The 12296-nt window shown below is 42.3% G+C and overlaps 1 protein-coding gene across 5 annotated transcripts in view; it reads right to left on the bottom strand.

Annotated features, from left to right (window-relative positions):
- ino80 (INO80 complex ATPase subunit) overlaps positions 1 to 12296 on the bottom strand; it is a 215755-nt gene that overhangs the window by 143188 nt on the left and 60271 nt on the right. For all 5 annotated transcript variants that reach the window (XM_078233564.1, XM_078233565.1, XM_078233561.1 and 2 more), the window contains 5 exons: positions 9998 to 10150; positions 7362 to 7482; positions 3374 to 3582; positions 3220 to 3273; positions 2503 to 2706 (listed from right to left, as the gene is read on the bottom strand). In XM_078233564.1, coding sequence (XP_078089690.1) covers positions 2503 to 2706; positions 3220 to 3273; positions 3374 to 3582; positions 7362 to 7482; positions 9998 to 10150 — 741 coding nt within the window. The remainder of the gene's footprint in view (positions 1 to 2502; positions 2707 to 3219; positions 3274 to 3373; positions 3583 to 7361; positions 7483 to 9997; positions 10151 to 12296) is intronic.

Below are 12296 nucleotides of genomic sequence, written 5' to 3'. Positions count from 1 at the left end.
GATTGTGAGCAGGGCCCATTCAGCTCTACTCCCAACAATGATGCATAAGATTTCCACTTTTGCTGCTTTGCCTGATATCTGCCTTATAATCACATACAATTTAATCTTTTTTAGCAATTTCCTATGTGGCACTTTGGAATCAGGTTATCAATGTCCAAAAGTACAGTTAATTTGAAGAATTCTATTACATCAATGAGGTAAGGCATCCAGGAAACCCACAGAACTCTAAGCAATCTTAAATCATATCCCATATAATGCCCAACAGCAAAGTTTTTACAATGCATGTCAATTTACAGGTTTGCAATTCCCAAGGTCTGATTTTTTCACTTAAGTAATGGTAACAAATAAACCTTTCCTCACTCCATTTGGAGCACTGCAGAAATTGGAGCTAAGTATGTGGAGTGGTTACCCACATAGAACCTCCTTTTGTGCTTAAGCATTCTTGGATAAACAGAATTAATTGTATGAATCTCAGGTCAAACCAGATCTAGAATACCATAGAGTGCTGTGCATCACACCTCAGGAAGATTTGATCAATCTTGGAACAGCTATTGCACAGATTCACTAGAACAATACTAATGTTAAAAGGATTATATATGGGGACAAGTAACATAGCTTCTACCCTATCAAATACAAAACCAAGTCTATTCCCTCTGGTTGGGAAAGTTAAGAGCAAGAGGGGCAAAACCTGAAATTAAAGCTAGGCAGGTCACTTTATGGAGAGAGCAGTGGAGATCTGGAACTCTCACTAAAAAACTAATTTGGCTGGCAGTCAAATGAACATTTAAAAATCATCATAGAATCAAGAAACCTTACAGTGCAGGGGGCCATTCGGCCCATCGAGCCTGCACCAAAACCAATCCCACCCAGGCCCTATTCCCAAAACCCCACATATTTACCCCATTAATCCCTGTAACCTACGCTTCCTGGGACACTAAGGGGCAATTCAGCATGGCCAATGCACCTAACCTGCACATCATTGAGGGGGGAAACTGGAGCACCCGGAGGAAACGTACACAGACATGGGAAGAACGTGCAAATTCTACACAGTGACCCAAGTTGGGAATCGAACACAGGTCCCTGGAGCTGTGAGGCAGCAGTGCTAACAACTGTGCTGCCCCAAAACTGAACCAGATGAATTTTTACAACAATCAACAATGATTTCATGGTCATCATTAGACTAATTCCAGGTTTTTAATGATGGAATTTAAATTCCACCATATGCTGGTGGTTTTGAACCTGAATCCTCAGAACATTACCCTGGGACTAGATTACTAGTCCAGCGACACTACTGCTATGCCACCTTCTCCTAAACAGTCTTATCAGTCATTCTTGAAATGGTTACCTAGTGGTACAGAACTGGAGTTCTGCTGAAAAAAGAGAGACAAGCTATCCAAGCATTTGGTCTTGCATTCATCAAGACAGATTCAAGAATGCCAAATTTCAAAGGAAACAACAATTTATGCTGCATGAGAAAAGGGGTGCTGATTTGTGCTTAGTCAGCTTTGATTGGTCAGGGCGATCATGAAAAGCGTATCAGGGAGTCAACGCCCCAATGCTTTTTGTTTATTTAAAACAGAGTGATTTTTGGAAATATTCCTTTTGCCTGCAGCAGACAGATTCTTGCATTTGGTTGTATGTAGCTTTATCAAGCATAAGTGAGCTCAAATAAACAAGCTGATAATCTTAACTTGGTTGCTTAGCACAGTCGGGATTGCTTAGCAAATGTTGTCCAATCAATTTCTGTTCAGCAAGGATTGTAAGGAATCCGAAACAAGGAAGAAAATTGGAGTCAAGATACAGATCAGCCATGATTTAATTAAACAGCGGAACAGGGTCAAGGAACTTCATGAATAACTTCTGTTTCTATGTCCCAATTATAAACACTGCAATGAGACCATCGCCCAATCTTAAAAGTTGAAGGGAATACAAACCAGGTTTATGCAACCTGAACTCAATGTAACTCTTTAGGCATTGGTATCATTTGAATGGAGAACCAGATGGCACGGTGGCAGTGGTTATAGCACTGCTGCCTCACCGCACCAGGGAGCCGGATTCAATTCCAGCCTCGGGTGACTGTGTGTGTGGAGTTTGCACATTCTCCCCATGTCTGCGTGGGTTTCCTCCGGGTGCTGTGGTTTCCTCCTACACTCCAAAGATGTGCATGTTAGATTGGTTGGCCATGCTAAATTGCTCCTTAGTGTCAGGGGGAATTAACGTGTGGGGTTACAGGGATAGGGCATGTAGGATTGTTGTTGGTGCAGTCTTGATGGGTTGAAAGGCCTCCTCCTGTACTATAGGTATTCTACAATCCTATGATTCACTTGTTCTTGGCTTTGGAATCTGCTTGGTTAAAGGAATAGTGATTTACAGTTCTCCAACCTGATTGGCCAGAGACCGTGCAAATGATGAACCTATTCGATCTCAGAAGCTCTTGCCTTCCTAACAATGCTCTATTCACTGTGAAATAATGGAAAATAACTCAAGAAAGACTCTTCTAACCTCACGCATCTCTTCATCAAGTTTTCGCTGTTCCAGAGCCTCTTTCTCTGCCCGTTTCCGATGTTCCTTTTCAACCTTGTCATACTTTTTCCAGTACAACAGCATCTCTTTGGTTAGCCTTCGGGCCCGAGGCAGTGTTTCCTTACAGTTTTTTTGTGCCTGGATGGCAGCCCTCCGCACCTCTCGCATACACTGGTGAGCCAGCTGGGGGACAGATACAATACAAGATGGGTATATCAAATATGCTCAATCGTTCAAGTTGCAGGATACTTTGTGCAGCACTATAGGCTGATAAACTCTCCCGTCACTTTATCTAACCCAAAGAAGGTTGAACTCAATGCGTATGCATCAGAACTCTTTCCATCTCAAACAATCAAGACAGCCTCTAGCAACTAACCGTTGATATCTTAAAGTCATTTTCTGTTACAGGATCATACAGTGTAATGTACTTCAGCCTGCATAAGCTATTAGAACTGTTGCCCCAATTTTGGTTTGCACTGTAATGAAAGCACTGCTCCCATTGACAAAGTTCATCTTTTCAATAACTTGAAAAAGATCAGAACCCTTTATGTCCCAAATCCACCCTCTGCCCCAAACATGAGTAGGCAGAGCCCCAACCACCCCAGCAAACAGGCCCCAACTCACCCCCATCCCAGAGACTCAATGTGTGCACAGCCCATTCATTTATCTAGAATTTTCAGTCCAAGTCTGACCTACCTTCTTAGTGTTGGTGAGGATCATGTTGCGTGCAGAGGACTTCTGCTTGTAGACCTGCAAAAAAAAAAGTACAAGGGGTGTCATAATCAGTTCCTCCTCGGCACAGAATACAAACCCAGCAAACCCTTGCAGCCAGTCTCATGGAGCTGCTCACCTTGGGAACCTCCTTTTTGGCAATACTGAGCCACACCTTGCGTCGCCGTGCATTCAATTGCTCTAAATTCAGGTGCTTTTTCTTTGAACCTAATGGAGGAGCATCATGGGAGAACTTGGCGAATATTTTCATCTCTGTCCTCCGTGGGGATTCTCCAGATGAGTGTTCCTCTTCACGTTTCTTCCTCTTCTTCACTTTCTTCAATTTGGCTGAGAAAAAGGAGATACAACACTAAGGGATGTCATTTATCCTCTCAGATGTATACCACCCTATTCTGGTACAGCCCACCACCTCAAAATGACAAACGAGGAATTCCTTTTAACTGTTTAATAGAAACAACCCACTCTAAAGTCAAAGTCCGACAAGTACGAAGTGCATTAATAAAAAAGTCATTTATTTCTGATTTTAGTTTCCCTCATGCCTTCAGGTTAATTTCTACACCAACATTGCCAGATCTGGTTGGATTACATCAGTCACTGTGTTCCTCTACCAAAACTGTTCACCATCCCAGGATCGTCATCACATGCAGAGATAACCCCGAGCTTCTTTTCCGGCTTATTACACAACCCCTGAAACCCCCCCCTTGCCCTATCCCCTCCACCTTCATATCAAAGTAGCACATGGACCTCTTTGACATGATGATTGAGATCATCCACTCAGCAGACTTGGGAGCTTCCATCACCTTCTTTTGCCACCAAACCAAGTTTTTCCTCTGCCCTAGCTCTGAACGCTCATCTTTCTCTACGACCTTCCCTAATTCCATTAAACTGCCAAGCAATCAACTTCCCTCCCTATGTTAATCATTCCCTCTCCTCAGATACTGTCCCCTTCCTTTCCAATCTGCCATCCCTGCCCTCAAAGCAATCACTTCGAATCCTCTGTCCTTGCAGATCTGATGTGGTCTCTAGTGAGATACCTCTATTATTGAGCAGATTTTTGATAAAAAAAACCACAGATGAAGCTAGACATGGAGAATGACAGAGCAATTGTATTTGGAGAAACTGGATTTGCATTTTAATTGGAGAGGCCATTACTGTCTTTTATTAAGGAAGCCAGATATCTCTCGTCCAAGAGTTCAAGCAGTCTTGTTAACTTCCGGTGATAAAGATGATTATTTGGAAGCTGCATAGACAATTTGCACATCTAGTGCCACAAAAATTGAAAGCTGTACTGCAGGATGTTGGAATGACTGGTTAAAAAAAAAATGACAACCTTATTGAGCGAGTCACAGTCAATGTGCTGTGTGTTAAATATTGAAGGACACCACCACGTCCTGTTGAGTCTGCCACTGGCCAGGGAATTTAATGATGTAATTGGAATGGACTTAAAAGTATGGGACAAGGATTGTATTTTTTGGCTACACTTTGTAGATTAGGCAACTAGATTTGGCCTGTAATATATGGGAAGGAGAAACACAACATTACCAATAAGGTGAGAGAGAAACGTATGGGTACCAGATTAGGTATGCCAATGAAATTCCTGATGAATGATGGAGGGGAATTGTGAATGAGAAATTTGGGGCATGTGAAAATTTGAATCGCAGTTACGCATACTGGGGCTCAGGCCTGTTCAGCAATATTTTATGCAAGAGGAATCATGCAGTGATAGATGACATGTTGCATAAGGTACTGGCTGAACAATCAGATGCAAGTTAAAAACTGCTTTGGCATGGGGAGTACATGCATACAATTCTTCACAAATAGTTGGGGGCACAGGTATAATTGCGATACAGAAGAAATCTGAATTTGCTTTCAATGCTCAGGTGCTCCCCTGCTCTTGAAGGAGATACCTACCGTTAACTCTGTTTTTTAGTTAAGGTAATTTGGCTTATTATAAAGGGGCGGGCAGAGGAAACTAAAAGACCTAGGGAAAGTTCCAGGCCGTGAAGGAAAACCTGAGATTGTTTAACATGGGAATCAAACAATAAAAGTCTATTCTTCACAGGTCATCAGAATAATGAATATGGGGTAAGATAGAAGGTGACAAAGCACCATGTGTCTCACATACTGATGTGGGGCAGAGTCAAGAGGACAAGATATAATGGTTCAGGAGTTAGATAGCAATAGAGAATTGGATTGTGAAGAACAGGAAGTGGCTGTTTTGCCCAGCAGCTAGCTGCCCAAAGTGGGTTTCCAGGTAGTGTATTGTCCAGCTGAATCAGATAACCAGAGGGATGCAAGAATAGTGGATGGGCAGAAAAATCTCCTGGAACACACAAAAATTGGCTGAATGTTCAGCATTGATACATGTTGATAACTTCCTGTGGGGTGGCACTAGTGAATTTCAAAAGAATTATTTACAAGATTAGGACAGACTTTAAGCTTGGAAGTCAGGCTAATGGGGCCATGAAATATATTGGATCAGAAATAAAACAGGACAAATCTGAGGTTACTTTAATCATATATGAAAAACGTTAGGCCTATTGCAGTCAGTCAAGCCAGGACTTCACAAAAAGATGTAATTGCTTCCAATGATGTGTCGGAGTAACTGCAAGGTCTGGTTGGGCAATTAAACTAGATCAGAACACAGACAAGGCCAGATGCAAGTTTTGATGTTATTTAATTGAGTACGATAATGAAGCATCCCAATGTCCAGGATATCTTACAGGTAAACAAAACATTAAAAAAGTTTAAAGATGGAGAAATGTATATTCAAGTTTCTATCTCTGGGTGACACTACGAATATAATATTGATTTGTGTACAGTGAGGGTCTCAGTTTTATATTTTTCCTGGCTGAAAATGGGAAATGCTGTCCCTTGACTTGGGAACCAAGAAAATAAGGAAAGCAGTAAAGAGCATCCTGGTTGCAGACTCTTGCACTAATGGAAGCAGTTGACATGGCATTCTTTTGATCTAAAAGATTAGAGGAAATACGAGATTGGGGGGGAAAATGATGAAGGGAACATCCCAATAGATTGTTACAAATTGATCACTTTGGAATAATGAACACTCCACAAAGACTGAGTGAAAAGATTACGCATTGATATTGCAAGTTTAAAACAAACGGTGGAGAAAAAGGAAATCCCTCAGCTCCAGTGGGCTGATACTAGCCATCAGTTATCGGACTGTTTTACCAAAAGAAATGCTCATAGTGAAAAATTGTTGGACATATTAGAAGGAGGACGACTTGGGATGAGAATTTTATTTCAAAAAAGTTGATTTATTTTTTCTATCTTCAGATTTTTATTTTACTAAAAAGGAAATGCCCTTGACTTTTCTAAAATTGTGCTGCAATCAAAGACGTGCTTTCAGTTGGTAATTAAGCACAGCTGTCCCAAATTGAGGAACTGGGTAAGAGTACATAAACTAATTTACTCAGTGTCCAAGAGGAATTGGTGTCAGTGACTTTGCTTTGCTGTTTTGGAAACAAGGTACAGGCGAGCTTCAGACTCATTCTTCCTCAATTAGAATGAACAGAGACTAGGTTAAATTTTCATCTATTCAATGGGAAGGAAGTGGGAGAGGCATCTGATCAGACTATTTCAATCTTAAGTGACAAAGAAATCCATGAGCTCCTTTCACTCATTCTGGGAGGTGAGGGTGGAGACAGGTTTAAGATGGCTTGCGGTTGAGAAAAGCAGCTTGGGGTTACATTTGCATCCCAAGATGATCCTAAAATAGTGAGCAGTTTTCACAAGTGAGAGCAGGATCATGTAATGCTTTGCGATTCTGCCCTTTACCACTGATTCAATCGCCCTTCTTGGCTTCTATTTCAAGTTGAACCAGACAGTTTTCAACTTCACTGGCCTATTTGACTGCGCGAAGCTTCCATCCCATAGCTTCCCCATCACAAGACTGCCTACTTCATCTCTGTAACATTGCCCATCTCCGAAACTGCCTCAACTTATTTGCTGAGGACACACAATCGGCAATCACACAGTGAAGGCTTGGAGGTGAAGGGTCGAAGGAAACTGCACTAAGATATAACAAAGCACAAACAGAAAGGGCTGCAGGAAACCAAAAGAAGCTCAATAGAATTGCCACTCACCCTTCATTTTTTTCTCCTCTTTCTTCTTTTTCCTGCTGGGGCCCAGAACATGCCGTTGCTGCTCGTAGAAATGGTCGTGCGTGGACAGTAGGCCGGTGCTGTAATACTGGTACTGCTGGAGCTGGAGGGCATATATAAACTCAATAACACCTTGGTGGAGATACTCCCAATAACAGCATTACTTCAGCCATATCACGGACACACAAGTCAAATAAACACCCCAGCATATTTAGAGTTGGGGAGAGAGTGGTGGTGGTGAGCTGAAGAGGTGACAAAGAGCTTTCAACATGAGGTTGAAAATATCCACTTGGGTGAGATGTGCTGGGGGACCAAGAGTCCATGTAGGCCAGTGAGGACAGGGCCTAAGGACAAGCACGATAGCCAAGGATAGTAATGTGTTGGATGAGCCGAAGTTTACTGAATGAAGGTCAGAAGAGCTTGGAATAGTGCAGTCAAAGATATGGATGAGGATTTCAGCAGGCGGTAGCTTGAGGTCACCAATATTACCAAGGCAAGCTTAGTGATGGAAAGAATTTGGAATTGGAAGCTCAGCTTGTGTTTAAGGAAGACACAAAGGTTACAAATAGTTCTGTTCAAATCGAGACAGCAGCTGGGGAGAAGGACAAAAATCGCAGGTTTGTGATTGAAGCTAAAAATCATGATTTCAGCTTTCCCAATGTTTAACTGGAAGAGGTCATGGATAATTTAAAACTGGATGTCAGGCGAGTTGTCAACAATGGCAATGGAGGGATGGAAAAAGATGAGTGAAAAGGAAGAGCTCAATGTCGTCAGTGTTCACATGGTACCTGACCACTTGTTCATAGATGATACTGGCAAGGGGCAGCATGTGTTTGAGGGTGGGCATGGAGCAAAATGGCACTTTCTTTCACTGCCCTTTCTATTGCTCACTTGCTATCTTGATTCATCCAAAGTTCAGGGGCAAGTGATGTGTTTCAGACTGACTCCAGTGCCAATCTGAAACCAACCTCCAGAACATAACGACATGCTTCACTGGCAAGGATCAACTCCAGATTTAAAATTCTTAATTGAGTTAGCATCTAACCATTTTGAGAGAGAGCGTTCCACACTTCTACCACCCTTTGTGTGAAGAAGTGTTTCCTAACTTTTCTCCTGAATGGTCTGATTTTAAGATCATGTTCCTTTGGCCTAGATTGCCCACTGGTGGAAAAGGTTTATCTAACCAGCTGTTCTATTGCTTTCAAAATCCGAACCACCTCGTAATATTCCAGGGAATACTAACCTAGTTTATACATTGCCTCCTAATAATTTAATTCTAGTAACATTCTGGCGAATCTGCATTGATGAATCTTCAAACGCCAATATATCCTATGCAGTGGTGCCCAGAAGTGCACACAATACTCCAGATGTGGACAAATCAGGGCCTTGAATAACTGGAGCAAAATCTCCCTTAATATTCAATGCAAGTTAACATTGCATTAGCCTTTTTAATTTTTTTTGTGTGCTAACCGTTATATTTTAGTGCCCTGATTTGACCCTAAATCTCAAGACTTCCACAATTCCTAGTTTTGCACCATTTAATACAGGCATCATAGAAACATAGACACTCGAAGTAGAAGTAGGCCATATGACCCTTCGAGCATGCTTTGCCAAACATTTTGATCATCGAATTCAATATCCTGATCCGCTTCCTCCCATTGCCCTTGATCCCGTTAGCCCCAAGAGCTACATCTAATTTCTTCTTGAAATCACACAATGTTTTGGGCTCAACTACATTCGGTGGTAGTGAATTCCACACATTCACTACCCTCTGGGTGAAGAAATTTCTCCTCATCTCAGTTCTAAAAGGTTTACCCCTTGTCCTCAGATTATGGCCCCTGGGTCTGGACTTCCCCACCACTGGGAACATTCTTTCTGAATCTACCCTGTCTAATCCTGTTAGAATTTTATGTTTCTATGAGATACCCTCTCACTCTTCTAAACTCCAGTGAACATAATCCTAACCGACTTAGTCTCTCCTCATATGACAGACCTGCCATCCCAGGAGTCAACCTTTTAAACCTTGGCTGTACTCCCTCTATAGCAAGGACATCCTTCCTCAGATAAGGACATCAAAACTGCACACATCAGCAAACTTACTGATCTTAACCCCCATAGTCATCCATGTCATTTATATAAATGATGAACAATAGGGGGACCAGCAGGGATCCCTGTCGCTAAAACAGCCATCTGTCATCACCCTCTGTCTCCTACCACTAAGCCAATTATGAATCCACCTTATTAGATCACCCTGTATCCCATGTGTATCTTACAAATAGACTATAGGGGTCCCCCACAGTACAAAGCTCAGACCTCAATATATTCTACATTCTTTCTTCAGGGCAAAATACTGCCAAAATAACCACCTTCATTCACCTTAGTGAAGAGTACCCTCTTTCTGATGCAAGTACCTCCCCATGTGCAGTCTCCATTAGTTCTTAGTGATTTACTACATGGAGCACATTTATCAACGACCTTTCTTCATTCATTCTCATTATAATCACTCTTTTGTCCTTAATACTGTGTTCATAGACCCAATGATCCTAAAGCAGCCCTGCTCCTCAGTAACCCACGAGGTGCCAGAGATGGAAGAACTGATATATGCTGCAGCTGCTTACCTCTCTATCGTTGTGCACTTTGCTCTGGTGTAGCTTCCTGTACTTGTGCAGACGCAGCATATCATGCAACTCCTCCTTGGTGAGCATAAAGTCCTCCTCAGTGTCGTCATCATCCGTATTAGAGTCCGACGTCTCATTACTCAAGAGAATGCTCTGCACAGAAAAGAGAAATCGTTTGGTCAGTGGCAAGTCAGATGATTGGCCTGAATAGAAAGAACAGCAGAGAAAACCAAAGGTTAATCAGGAGAAAGAAATTATGAGGGGAAAAACTAGCAAGAGTTTTTAAAAAGGAAATAAGGAGTGAGTGTTAGTAATCTCAAGAGTGAGAATGCAGACTAAATGGCAGATGAATTGACCAAATATTTTGCTTCTACTTTCACTAGTAAAGAATACAAAAAAACATTCCAATAATAGCAGTAAATCAGGTGACGGAAGGGAGAGGGGAACTTGGTAAAATTACAGTCATTAGGAGGTGGTACTGAGCAAGCCGATCGACCTGTGGCTGCCATGCATTTAGGTCCAGATGGACATCATCCCAGGGTCTTAAAAGCAATGGCTAATGAGGTAGAAGATATGTTGGTGTTAATTTTCCAAAATTCCCTAGATTTTGGAAAGGTTTCATAAACTGGAAAGTAGTAAATATAACCCTAGTATTCAAGCAGGGTGGGAGGCAGAAAACAGGAAGCTCTGGGTCAGTTAGCTTGATGCCTGACATGGGGAATGTGTCCAAATCAATTATTAAAGAGGTTATAGCTGGGCACTTGTAAAAACTCAGTAATCAGGAAAAGTCCACATGGCTTTGTGAAAGGGAAATAATGTTTCGCCAATTTTAGACTTCTCTGAAGGAGTAACATATGCTGTGGAAACAGAAGCCTGTAATCGCACTGTAATTGAATTTCCACAAGGAGAGGTGCCACATCAAAGGTTATTGGGGAAAATAAAAGCTCACGGTGTAGGAGTAACGCAGACAGAAGATTGGCTGACTGGCAGAAAACACTAAGCATAAATAAGCCCTTGTCTGCTTGGCAGGATGTGCCAAGTTGAGTCTTGCAGGAGTCTGTGCTGGGACTTCGACTTTTCATAATTATCAACAATGACTTGGGCACAGTAGCTAAATTTTCAGACGACACAAAGATACGTCAGAAAGTATGTTACGAAGAGGCATTTGAGGCAGTTCAGAGAAAGTTTAAAAGATTGATACCTGTAACAATCAGCTTGCCTTAAGAGGATAGGTTGGACAGGTTGTCCTCGTCTCCACTGGAGTGTAGAAGAATGATTAAAGTACATAAAATTCTGAATAGCCTTGACATGGTGGATGTGGAAAGGATGTTTCCTCTTGTGGGCAAGTTCAGAACTAGAGGCAAACTGTTTCAAACTTAAAATGAGGTGGGGGAGTGGCTGAGTTTTCATGAGCTCAGACACTATTAGCCTTTTAATTTGTTTGTTTATCCTGATGCACAATCCGTAATTATCCGATCCTGATGCGTATAATCCATGTTCCTGGAAGACCCTGCCTAAATTTTGGCGAAGTCAGCGACGTCAAGAAAATCCTCTCGGATTGAGGTGGTCGGAGACAGTTGGGTTGGGCCTAGTTCACAATGGCGATTATGTTGGTGAGCGGGCCTACCCTTCTGTGATGCTGTTAGCATCGAGATGACAGCCACTATCACAAGAGGTTGTGGATGATGGTCTTGGCTCCTTGGCACAGAGTTTTGGTGCTCACATTGATGAACTGCAAGATATCCTAAAGAGGACGAATGAAGCAGAGAAGAGAATCCTGTCAATTGAGTGGGCAGTTTCCTTCATGGGGTCTCATCATCAATCCTTGGAAATTCTGTTGCATGGTGTTGTACATCCTGGCTGACTCGGGGAGATGGGGGCAAAGGAGTGTGCCGGGTCTCCTTGGATCCCGGGGACGAATTCCTGACCAAATTCAAGAACTGGCTGTTAAGCTTTCACAATCCTTGTTTTAAAGGCTGGGCATCTCGAGTTTGATATGGTGTTTGAGGCTTGGGGTCAGTTGAAGATTCCGACCACTGGTCTTGCGTTGTCTTGTCCTCTGTCGAGAAGGGTTGGAGGCAGTGTCAGGTCCTTGTCACTCGACGGGGCTAAGACTTTTGCTGGGGCTTCGGGACGACGACATGGTGGAGTCACAAAGGCTTTGGTGAAACTCTGAATGGATCCTGGATGATGCTCAATGATCCTATCATGGTTTTGGTCTTTTCAAGCTCCGTAGATGGTTATTTTATCCTGCAATTCATTATTAATCCTAAACTTTGTCCCTTGAGATTATAATTCT

Source organism: Mustelus asterias, chromosome 18 (assembly GCF_964213995.1).
Source record: "Mustelus asterias chromosome 18, sMusAst1.hap1.1, whole genome shotgun sequence".
NCBI classification, from domain to species: Eukaryota; Metazoa; Chordata; class Chondrichthyes; order Carcharhiniformes; family Triakidae; genus Mustelus; species Mustelus asterias.
This window is presented reverse-complemented; position numbering and strand designations above follow the sequence as displayed.